Source organism: Harpia harpyja, chromosome 7 (genome assembly GCF_026419915.1).
Source record: "Harpia harpyja isolate bHarHar1 chromosome 7, bHarHar1 primary haplotype, whole genome shotgun sequence".
NCBI lineage: Eukaryota > Metazoa > Chordata > Aves > Accipitriformes > Accipitridae > Harpia > Harpia harpyja.
This window is the reverse complement of record NC_068946.1, coordinates 50505702-50518749: the sequence shown is the minus strand read 5'-3', so window position 1 is coordinate 50518749 and position 13048 is coordinate 50505702. Positions and strand designations below refer to the sequence as shown.

The window sequence follows — 13048 nt, the reverse complement described above, 5'->3', positions numbered from 1 at the left end:
GCGCCAACCCTAGTCCAGTGCATCCCTCCATTAAAAAGCCTAATGCACCCCATGCCTGATGGAAAGGGTTCCTTTATGCTTTTAAGAAGAATCAATTAGTTTTGAAGCCACAAGGCACCAAGTTGAAGTCCTATTTTCAATTAAAATCTATTTAACAGACAAGAAACAATGTATGAATAGAAGGCTAATCACAGCATGAAAGAGGGTTAATAGCAGATTGCCAAGAGCAACAACGGTTTAATGTATTTCAGAACAATAAAGATCCCTGCAATTTTATTAAAGTGACACACACTATTAGCACTGCATGGAATAAAAGTTTCCCTGTGTCCATATTCTCTGCTGTACAACGAGATCCTGATCCCAACTGGGATATTGTGTTGTTTTACTACAGCAGAATTTGTAGAGATTATCGACAGAACTGGCAAAAATTCAGAATGAGCGTGGGGCTTCCCATCCGCAGTCACACAACTGAGCAGACCAGAGGTGACAAGTCATTAAGAGTGTTCAGAAAAAACAGCGGAGGCAACAGGGAAAGAAAAAGGGATTCTCCAGGACGTTTGAGCCATGTTGGCTGTTATCCAGAAAAGGCCACAAGATGCTGGAAATCACTGGGACAGACCACCAGAGAGGGTGAAAGAAGCCACAAGAAAAACAGGGAAGAAAACCCAAAGGTGAGGATATACTTCATGAAAGCCTCGTAAGAGTGTGAACTTTGCCCATTGATAAGTTTAGTAGGAGCAGGTAGGAGCACCAAGGAGCAGAAATCTGTTCTGTGAATGCTACATCCCTGCAGGAGTCCTGGTACCACAAGAAAAGCACCTCTATGGATGTGTCTATGATACTGGGACATGGTACAGGTAACCCAAAGCTAAGCTAGTGACATGCTAAGCTAGTCTACTCACGGCATGGCCATGCCAGCTCGGATGCTGAAAGCAGCAGGGCTGCTTCACACAGAGCTGGCCCAAGTTCACAAGCTTGACTTATCTCGAATGTCTCCTGTTCCAGGACCAGCCCAGCTACCACTGGCTTTGTTATCTCTCCCCAGTGTCCCACTTTGTGGTGTAGCCTCATACATACAAATCCTTTTATTTTTTCATCTGACTCAACATTATTGTTTGAACACAATGCAGCTCCCCGCCCTCGTAACAACAACAACGGGACAAAATTACTCAGAACAAACCGTCACTGTTTTGAATAAAATTAATCCAGTTCTAGTGGCAGGAAATAATGACAGAAATACAAATGCAATTAAAATCTTAGCTTTCAAAGATAAAACCCTGAACTAAAATGTAGTATCTCATGTGAACTGACTGGGCAGCATATTATTTGCTGCATACCAAAGCCAGCTATAGAAATAAAAGTATTTATAAAGGGATAAATACTTCATGGTCATATCAAATAGCCTGTTGACAAAAAAAGCCATATTCTTTATAAGGCACCTTTTAGAAGGCGCACTTCTTTCACTGTCAAAGTCTTTTTATACATTATTCTCTTCATTTTACTTTAATTAGTTTCTAGACATGAAAGAACTGAAAATATTACACCTCTAGAAGACATTAGGGAAAATGTTTTTCTCCCTAATGGATTCAAACTAAAATTTTTGAAATACACATTTAAACACTACTGTCAAGCACCGCAACGATCTGAATAAAATCATTTCCTCTCTTGCTTCTAAAGGGTTTCCCCCAAAGAAGCCAGCTGTTACATATTTATTTTTCCATTATGTGAGTTGTATCTCGTAAATTCTGCTCAGCATTTGGTGAGCTTACAGATCAATAATTCGGCATCCCAGCAATATAAATCTGATGCAGACTTGCCTGAATATATTTCACACTTCAGAGGTGTATTTCTCATCTTTTCAAGCCAGTTTGGTCATCCCAATGATAAATAACCAGTGTGGGATGAGAGGGATCCTTAGGGGGGGGCTTCTTCCACCTGAGAACATGGTGTCTGTGATTCAGGTCAACTAAGTCCCAGGCTGGATGCTCCTGTTGCTGTACCACAAGCCAGTCGAACAAAGCTTTTTTTCACACCACTGCTGACCATCAGTTCTCTCCCCACTATGGTCCTAGTCAAGTTTTCTCATTACTAATATATTCTAACCTGTTCCTTTTCAATTTCATAAACCAGACAAGGACAACAGGATTTAAACATCGAAGTCCCTAAATTCTAATTTCCATAGAGTAAATCAATCTTCTCATTCCTGCAGCTTCACCAGCATAAATTTGAAAAAAAAACAGCGTGCATTTAATATAGGGCTCATATTCCACACGGTTCATATTCATTCCAACAGTGCATATCCCACGCCAACTCCTGCAGGCAGCTTATCTCCATCAATGCAATCTTTTCCCAATAAATATGCAGGATGGTAACAGTCATAAATGACAACAACCTGCACAACCAACTTACTTTTTCTGAAGAGTCGGACCTGGTGGCTCACAACACAGCTAGCACCCAAGGGGATGGTGGCACAGTCGACTAAGACTCTTTGTTGGTATTTTTCTTTTCCTGAAACTACTTCCATAGTTTATTGAACAGATGCCACGTACCAATTTGAAACACTAATCCCCCAGAAGACACGCACTGGAAGATCATGATTCAGAGCAGAACAAAGAAATTGCAGGGAAAAAAATGTGGCACCCTCATTAGGAAACAGAGCATACAGAGCAAAGGCAGCAAACCCACATATTTTAGAGCTAAAAAAGACAAAAGGGCAAAAAGAAAGGGATGAGAATAAATATAGAATAATACAAGATATGAATGAAAGGAGTCCTCAAATTCATCTCTGTGCAACTCCAAAGAGGCACTAATTTCTTGAAAATAAAATACAGTGCCAAAACATCTCCCATATAGGAAATAAGAATAGTATGAAAAGTTCACTCATCAGATAAGAAAGGATTAGACATTTTTGTCTCTCAGAAGTAGGGGGAAAGCTCAATATTTTGTGGAAAACAAGAAAGGCTAAAGGCCATAAAATTATCATTTTGAGACTTGTATAAGTAGGACTTAGATGAAAGTGCAGGCGAACACTTTCACTTTCAGACCATTTGGGGATTCTGTCAGTGAAGTGGCTTGTAAGACAAAAATACATAAGGGAATACACATAGGGATGGATCAGAAAGTAACCATTAGACCTGAAAAGGTACTTGAGTATTTACAAAGTCCTGAATTGTAAACAGACTAAAGGAGTTTTTGCTGCTACAGCTGGTGACACGCAAGTTTATAAAAAAAATCTGATGTAAGATGAACCAGGTGGAACTGCATCCTAAAAATAAAGCAAAAATGGGTATAGGCTGGTGAACGACAGTGGAATAAGCAAGTCAAGAAATCATGTTTACTAACAGGTGAGGTTTGAATATCTCTCAAAGGAAAGAGGGGTATAAAAGTAATAAAGACTTCTGTAAGAAATAGTTTTGCAGGGTAGCACTAGAAGATACCTAAGAGTAATGAAGGCACAACTACCTCACACACCTGCTATTGAAATCCAAGATCAAATAAAAATAAATATATGGAGATAAATATGACAGAGACACTCATTAAGCAAAAAAAATTGCAAACAAAACCTTAGAAACTTGTACAGGTATGAGAACTTAATGTGGATTTTCAGGTGGAAAAATAATAGAAATTAAGAAGGTACAAAACTGCAATGATTTGCTGGTGAGATGGTAATAAGAGATACATTTTATTAGCCAAGTTTACTATGCTGGGTAAACAATGAAGAAGATTCAAGGAGAAACAGCATTTCACAAAGGTCTTTTCAGTCCTATAATTAAAACTTAAGCAGACAGGCTCCAAAAAACATTATAAGAAAATTCTGAAAGTGAGAGGTAAATCAGATCTCATTCAAACAAGTAAAAAAGAAAAAATGTCAAGATATGTAAGGCTCAAATTTTATGAAAGAATGACAGGGTAGGCAGATCCCTAGTTAGAAAGTTACAGAAAATATGGAGAGAAAAGGAATCCCAGTCACTAGGGATAGGAGGTAATTAGTTCAGAGAAGAGAGGAAATGCTTCTGGAGACTTTTATAAGGGATGCCATCCCCAGACTATTGATAAAGAGCTATAGTCTCTAGATAAATCCAAAAAGCAAGATTTAATTAGAAAACAGAAGGATACACCCTGGCCTTCAGGAAAGAAGGTAAAAAAGTCCTGAGGAAGATTATTAAATGTAAGCACCTCATAAGTTTATTAACTGTTTGAACATAAACACAGACACCATCCCCAGACTCTGAGAGGAATTTTAATTCCCATATTATTGGACTTATTTATTGTGAGAGGAGAGCTGTATTTACAAACAAGGAGAGACTTTTCATAAACTGATCATTGCATAATATTCTTCCATACTTTTACCAAATGCCTTTTTTTTGGTACACTGGGGATTGTTAGTTAGTGACGTTCGCCCAGATTAATTAAAATTTATTGTTGGAAAACACATTTCAGATAACATTTTATAAAATCAACAGTCACAAAAATCTTATCTCAATCCAGAAAAGCCCACTTACAAAAGAGAAGAAAATATGTGTGCCATGTTTGCAGTGTCTGACCGTGAAAATAAGTTGAGGATCTGCATTTCTGCTTTATTTAAAAGAGCTTCTATATGAGTGAACAGATATACATTAAAAAAGAGGTACAAAGAAGGGTAAGCACCACCACCTCTACAGTTTGCTCCAGACACGGGACATCCAGGAACAGGGATCAGGGAGTATCCAGAGATGAAGGGCAGAAAGGGCACATTGGAGCTGTACCATAGGTAGCTCACTTGCATATTCTATGCTACTTTTTGTGCAGAATTTGTCTCCTCCTCAAAAGCAACATAATTTCAAACATGTAGATTTGGTGCTTCCACCTCTGGATATCAAAACAATAATGATAAACTTGAAGTATTAGATGACCACCTCTCTGTGAAAATTAAGCATTATAAATTTAAATGTGTTAAAATTCAATGAGATGCTTAAAGAAAAAACACAAGGATCTGTTTAAAGTTAATTACGTTGAAGTTCAGCGTAAATTAAGAAAAGTCTCACAACTGAGTAGAGATGTAGATTCCTCAGAGAGAATAGCTAACGTTAAAAATAGCGCAGTCTCTTAACATAGGTGCCTATACACTGGCTTACCTACATACACACAAATACAGATATCTGAATGACACACCACCTTACACATTTACCAAGGGTTCCCTGCCAGCTTCATCTAGATATAGGAGTCTCAGAATGCAAGAACATTACAAAGGACTTCAAAGATTGGAAGACTTTCTGCCTCCAAATACTCATCACCAACGTTAAAAGTATGGACTTCCTCCGTTCGGCCTAAAAAATATATAACTTCACTTGGATCATGATAGGGATTTCTCAGGTCACCTCTTGGCAGAGAAAGATATGAAATCTTATCAATCCATTTCTGAAAGTAATACCTGAGTGAAAGTTTTCCATTTCCACTATGTTCAAGTTGGAATTTTATAATCAAAATATAGAAAGATTTCAGCAGACTTAACCTTCTGAATAACTGATATGTAGGGACTCAAGAAAACAGGGACGCCCTTTCTAAATATACACATTTTAATAAAAGAAGAAATATATGGGAAGACTAAGCAAATGAAAAATGGGAGAGATATCCTTGGGGGATAAAAGAGCTTTGAGCAATTTGTATAAATATATCACAGATGGTACCTGTCTCCAACTAGGATTCAACATATTTTATCCAAGAATGCTGCTGGAGAGACCACAGGACAAAAATCTTCTTTCACATATGTTATTGGGCCTAGGTCCAAATTCTCATTGGAAGTAACCAGAAGAATAACAACTGTGATGGATGGTAATATCCTATTAGACTCGCTTGTTTGATTCCTGAATGATCCCTTTAAGGACACTCAAGAGGTGAAGAAAGAAAAATTACTGTACTTCTGATAGCAGCAATTAGAATCTGTATTTGCTTATACATAGAAGGATTAACTTCCTCATCTTCTCCCCCATCACTAAAAAAATGGTACAATAAAATATGAGATGCCCTAGTGATGAATAAAAGTATTCTATCAGCTCAGAGTGCCAGAAAAGAGGCCAGAAAAGATGTCATTCCTTATTTATTCGAAGAACAAAAATTGATCAGCTAGTAAATGAGATACACTGACTATTACTGGATAGGGAGGGATAATAGGGAAGGCTTTCCTTCTTTCTATTTGCACGCGATTATGTTGACAGTAGATGGGGTTCTCACTTTCTAAGGACTACTGAAAATCTGCACTACTGCCTTGAAACTGAGGTAGTAAATCATACCCTGTACAATTGCTCTGCACATTTGGGGTTTTTAGTAGCCTATATGAATTTTTTTTTTTTTTAAAGAAAGGGTTAGAACTGTAAAAACGAGGAGGAGGTATCCGAGTGTTTCCTTTTCGTTGAGGGGAGGGCTTGCAATTTTTAAGTTGAACTGAACTTTGAACAGGGGAAAAAACTGCAGGTGATCACACACTGGATATATAGCACCAATTCTGTTACGAATTATGTTGGTATAAGTGTTTCAGATGCACTCCTCTAATCTTCTTGAGTAATTCACAACACTGAAAAAGAATAAGGAAGTGTGAATGAAGTCAGTTAAAGGTTGCTGCTCACCAGCTTGCCGTACAGTGGCTGCATGGACCACAGAAGCGGTCAGAAGGATGAAGACAGTCAAGAAATGTTACACACCTCTCATCAACAGCACTTTTCTTAATTTAAAAGTCATGTGCATTGCACACTTGTGCGGAACAACAGAGGTGGGGTTGTGTTGAGAGAGCAAGGTCATGCCAGATGTTTGGGAGAGGTGAAGCAGCAACTATGCATGGACTGAGTAGAGATTAAAACAGGTCTGGTTTTCTATAATCTCAGAGTCTGTGCGGGATGCTAGGACACACTGGGCATCCAGGAAACATTTGCTTTGCCTTTGTAAGTAAATAAATCTAAGATATGATACTGTGTTCTTATTATCTTACATCTCTGCTGAAAACCATATTCTGCAAGAGCACTACCTAGAGTAAATAATACAGCCTAATATGAATTATTCATCACGCATCTGTATCTACTCATTATTCCTCTAAAAGAAATATAACTCACTTCCAGAGTCCAAAAACCGTCTGTCTGCTCAGAAGTTGTGACAATATTATTTTTGCTTTCCCCTTCAAATCACAAGAAAGATTGTGCATCAATCTGAAGCAGAGGCTAAAGCCATATCCACGATGGAGAGTGACATCTTTTTTTATACTCTAAACCACAGATAAATGTATTCAGCTACCAAGGGGCTGGGCCACCTGATATACGACAGAGGAAGAAAACTCAACCCCAAGCAAGATTTAGCTCCTTCATTCTTTGAAACCCTCCCACACAAGTAACCTACAGAACTGGCAGGAATTCACCCCAGAAGGCTGTGGCTCCTGGCATTTCCTCAGGACACTGAGGACCATGCCCTCCTGCGCCCTCGGATGCTGAGTAACACCTCCCTATGGAAGTATGGATACAATGAGGGCATCAGCTAGCCAAAGCCTATTAATGATTGCACGTTACCTACCTTTTTTCTTCCCCTTGTTTCTCTTACTCTGATCTACTTGGGCCAGACATTTCACAACAACCCTACGCACGTTACCTTCCTTCAGTCGGTGCGTCCCAAGTTCCATGGTGATCTGGACACAGTAGACCTCCCGGGTTTGTATGCCACCTCCACAAAGGCCTACATGCTTGTGTTGGCGAGGGTCCTCCTGGTCAAGGAGGAGAGACACTTGGCAAGCTTTCCATTCAGAAGTCCTCCAGGCAAACCTGTGGAAACAAAAGAGAGCAAGTAAAACAACAGGTTTTGAAAGGCTATGGGTGAGGGAATGGTACTTTATTAGATGGCACAATACACTCGGTTTAATCTTTATAGCAGCACTTCCCTGTCCAAAACAGGGAATGTTTTGAAACATTTTGAATGTTAAATTTACAAAGGTTAAGTATTTGCTATTTGTCTGGAGTACTTGTGTAAAACTTTTCACATAGCACTAATCTCCAAAGCATTCTGAAACACTAAATCATCCTGACAACACCTTTGAGCAGGCTGCAAAGAAGGAACGAAGATTAAGAGGTTCGATTAAGTGCGAAAACTAGTTTTCAAACATGTGGCTCAAACCACTAAACCACCCCTCCCTGCCAAGAGCTGAACACCTCACTCTGAAATGCACTTAATAGCTAAAACCCTACATACATCAATGGAGCTCTAAGCACCGGGCGGCTTTTCTACAGGTGACAGCTTTATAAACGCCTAGGGTACTACCAATTTCTTTAAGGGATTGGGTAAAGTAACTCAGTTCTCTCATTTCAGTTTCCAGAAGTTGTGATACACAGCAAGCTCTAGATAAAAATAGTTTCATTCCATATTCCATTCACACCTAAAGAGCATTAATGGTTTTCAAGGTAGGATAACGTTCTTGGGCACAGATACATGAATGCTGTACAATTATCATTGGTATGTCCCAGCCTAAATGCCAGGAAGAACTTCTTAAAACTATAGGGAAAACAATATTGTGAATCAGTGGAAAGCAAAAGTTATTTCCCCATCATATCTGAAAATGTAGAGCATATTTCTAATACAACAGTTTTCACAGGCATAATTCATTTTGATTCACAGTCCACAGTATCAGCAGAGTAAATAAGAGCCCAAAGTCTTTCCTAGCTTCATGAACACAAATCTTAGGCAATATTGTTTTTATAACCAATCTGTTCACACTTCTGCTGCTTTATTCCTTTGCTCCTCTAAATTTCATAGTTTACTTTTTCCATACAATCTTTGGGTCTTGTGTAATGTAAACTATGTAAAATAGTTTCCTTCTTTTATTCTCAAGACAAACACTCTCTCCTCTTACAGCAGATCCACAGTCGTTAAAACTATGTATGTTTGTTAACCTCCTGACTGATCACCATAAGCTCAAGTACAATGGGGTGCCTCTGCAGAAAAAGCCTTCCACGTTGTAATTCTGTGTATTCTCCATAGCGAGAATCTGTTCCTGACTACAGCTATGGCAAGGAAACATGCATCCCAAAATTACACGAAAAATGCATACATTAGTTTGTCTGAGCACACATCAGTGTTCTCTTAACTTCTTATGTTGTAAATATGGGCGTAACAATGATTTCTAGCCACAATGCACTTAGGAATTTTGTAACATACTCATGGAAGATGTTTGTGAATATTGCCAATTACTTTTAATTTACAGGTACTTTTCAGATGAGCTGTCATGCTCTCTTAAATAGTATACAGTATCATGTGCAAATTTGGATATACTCACAGGGTTTATTACCAACAGGGAAAACAATGAAGAATACACTTTTCACATGACAAGCATGAAACACTTGAAGTCCCACAACATATAAAGCACAGCCATGAGTTTTTTCTTCTAGTAGTTCCTTCTGGGAATTCCTAATCACATTTCTTGGGCCTGCAGTGTTAAAAGCAACCTTCCTCTTATCATAAAGGCAATGAAAAGTGCTCTTCATCAAACACCAGGTGAAGAGGATTCCTCCTGCACACCACTTAAGGACACTGTGCTCTTCAGATCTACACTTTCAAAACTAGAAGCTTAAATATAGAACACACGCACCTTTCCGCAGCCATGGAAATAGTTGTTTTAGGGAAGTATTACTTAAAACAATAATTGACTAAAGAAAAACTGATTATCAGTATCCGGCTTAGGTAGTCAGCTGTGAACTTGGGATCCTAAAGACTCATTTCCAGAGGTGTGAGCACCTGCTTCTCCTATTCAGCGTGAGCTGTGGGAGTTAACACCTATGAAAATTAGGCCATCAGTGATTAAAATTATGCAAAATAACTAAATCTGAGCTCAGAGATAATTAAACTTCATCAGCCCCTGAAACTGGGGGGAAAAAAAAAAAACAAAAAAACCTTTAGATATTTTCACAGAGTAACTGGATACTGTGCTACAGCACAGAGCAGTCTTTAATGAACAGCTATCTGGTGCTCCAGCCAGCACCTGCTCTGCTGTGAGCAGCTTAAAGCCTCAGCCCCATCAGCCCATCTTGCTTTTTCCCAGCTGGACATATCCTCAGCTGTCCAGAGCTTTCCGGTAACAAATCCTGACCCCCAAGCATTAGTTGTTTAAAAGGTACACATTTTCATGGCCATTAACAAGCCCACTACACCAGAAACGTATCCAAGGGATTGCTGTCCCACTGAGCTGGAAACCTAATGCAAGACCTTTCCAGACAGACGCAGCTATCTCAGACAGCTTTGTGGCAGACTCTTTGCAGGGCTTTAAGCAGTATGGCCAATACTTGGTATTAGTTTGCCCATCTACAGACTACACTAAAGACAATGAGAATTAAAACTACTTAATGAAGAGAAAGTGACTGCATAATTTCTATTTATATTTAATCAGAAGCTTGTTAACAGCCATTAGCAAAAAACCAAGAATACTGGCTGGCAAATACTTGGGGGTTTTTGTAACTTTGGCAACCTCAAGCGAGTACTTGCAAATTATTAGCAATATCCACAGTGGTTTTACCACGTGACTGATTTCTCTAGCTGAACAAAGATGACCAAAGCCACCAATGCCACTATGGACATTCTGTTGTTAGAGGAGACCGTACCAGAAACGCGCTGTACCATCGTTAAGCTAAGAGGCCAATACCATCCAGCCACCCCGTTCACCGTCCCCAAAGGGTGAAGTGTGTGATAACTCAGGAAGTGGAAGGGACATTATACATTTGGATCAAAGTTGGTCTAGTGTACTGTTGTGATCCTTATGCCAAAACCTGTCAGTGACGACAATTTCAAACGTCAGTAGATTTAACATCTCATTTTAACTCGTACCAATATCTAGTTAGACTGATGCAAACTCAGTATAGTTGCAGTCCTAGCTGTGACCCATATTTATCTGCAGACTTCTTATTATAGCTAAAAAAATCTCAGCCCTTCCCTTTGCCTTCCCAATAGGCTTGTTCCAGTTTTGACAATCCTGTTTGAGTTACAGGAGGAGTTAGAGAAGTTACAATCTTCTACTTCAAAGACAGACAGACCCTAGCTAGATAATGTCCCAAATGGAGACCTCCAGAATCCACAGTTATATCAGTCTGCTTAAGAAAATGGGCAAGAAAAACTGCTAGTTTAGAAACAACAGTGTGTGTTCTTGAGGTATCTAGGAGGGAACCTGGCTGATAAAGCTGAACAGCTTTTCACATCACAAGCCGTGCTCTGAATTTCCCTGCTAAACAGTCAGTTGAGGAAGCAGAAGAGCTGGTCCAGCAGGTTTCTGTTACGCTCAAGGCAAAGCATGCTCTTGTACTGTGACACCCAACTGCAGCCGCAGAAGTGTCCAGCGTGCAGCTAGAGAACCAAAGCTTCACCACAGATGGTTCCTGATCCGAGGGGAGGCAACAAAGCTGCCCAGCTTAATGGAACTCATTGCTGTGCGCCCAAGACCAGTGAAGGTCAAAGGGCTGAAGAGTAGTGTTGCTACCACTCCCAAAGTGTAACTCCAGCAGCCTACTAGCATGGTTCACTGCCTTTCCTTTCAAACCTCTCCTACTTCACACTAATGCCTTATCTTTAATTGGGGTACATAATGGGCCTCATTTAAAAAGTGATACCATCACACCTGTATCTCAGCAGTAACCTCAAGCCTTTTGAAAAAATCAGGTCTTAAAACCTCCCCATTTTCCATCATTTAACTTCTGAAAAGCTTTGAATTTCCAACAAAGCGAAGAGAGTTTTTTTCTAAATCCCTGTCTTGTAACATAGCAACCACAACCAAAATGAAAGATTTAAAGACATAATCATAATTCTGGAAAATCTATCTATTCCCAGTGAACACGAAAGCTACACATCAAGGATAAAAATGATATAATACATTGTTTTAAAACCGATGACTCAGTGACAGTTATGCAACAAACAAGTGCTCAGTATCTTTCCGATTTATAGTAACCTCTTGGTCTCTTTAGTCTATAGGACTTATGCTCTTAGTACTTACACAAGTTTTATACCTGTATATACCCATTGACTTTAATTGAGCTATCCCAAATTTATATCACAATAAAAGAAAGCAGAATCACCTCCTATGTATTTAAGCTTTTTAAACGCTTAATCTAATCCCTTCAGAACAAATAACCAAAAGTAAAACAAAGCACAAAGCTCTGGAGTCCTACATGCAGTTAAAGTGTTTTATTTTCTTGCATTTAAACTATTGATTAAAGAAGTTATTGCAGACTTCAGCCATAAAATTAAAAGTCCTTCCCATTTAACAGCAAATTTACACTAATTGCTATGTACCTGCGATGGGACCTTTAACTTGTAGCCTTGCCATGGACATAGAGGTAATAGTTAACAGAGCAGTTCTGAAACTGAAGGTATTTTTTCCCCTTTAGATCCTTTTAGGAGGCTGGAATATAACTTCACCTATCTCCCCCTGCTGAGTACAACTCTGCAAGTGCTACTTCTTGAGCTGCTGCTTTTCTGTGTTACTGGATATAGTCCGCAATGTGTACCTTCATTCGGTCACAGGGTGCTCTCTGTCCCTGCATTAAAAAACAGCCTCTAGAGAATCCCCTTGCTTCTGCTCGGAGACTTGCTCTCTTTCTGGTCTATGTCCTCACCCATTTTCTTTGCTGTGCCTGGAGCATGCTTTGGAAAGAATGCCAAAGAATAAAGCTAAAGGAAAGGCTACTTGTCTTAAAATCAACCAAAAAATAGCAAAGAGCAGATTTCCAGGAACTGGGAAAGTAAATAGGACTCTCATCTTAAAAGATTTTAAGACTAATCTGATTAGGCAAACACAAGCCAGAAAGAAAGAATGAACAGTTTATGTTGAGACCAGACGAAGGAAAGCGCCTTTTCTTTCTGCTGCTGAATCTCCTTAAATTCATCATCTTCTTTTAAGGGGAAGAAAGAAAAGATAACTGTTTGGTAAGCCTCAGCAAAGCCACAGATGAGGTGGCATATATTTAAGAGGAAAAAAAGCATAATCTTTCTAGGTATTACACTGCAAAGAGAATATGCTCAAATAAGGAGAATAGGAGCATCAAAGACTTCTTAATACTAC

At 39.1% G+C, this 13048-nt stretch overlaps 1 protein-coding gene across 2 annotated transcripts in view; it reads right to left on the bottom strand.

Moving 5' to 3' along the window:
- Nucleotides 1-13048, bottom strand: part of THSD7B (thrombospondin type 1 domain containing 7B) — a 338963-nt gene that overhangs the window by 196043 nt on the left and 129872 nt on the right. For both annotated transcript variants that reach the window (XM_052793131.1, XM_052793132.1), the window contains exon 6: nt 7609-7778. In XM_052793131.1, coding sequence (XP_052649091.1) covers nt 7609-7778 — 170 coding nt within the window. The remainder of the gene's footprint in view (nt 1-7608; nt 7779-13048) is intronic.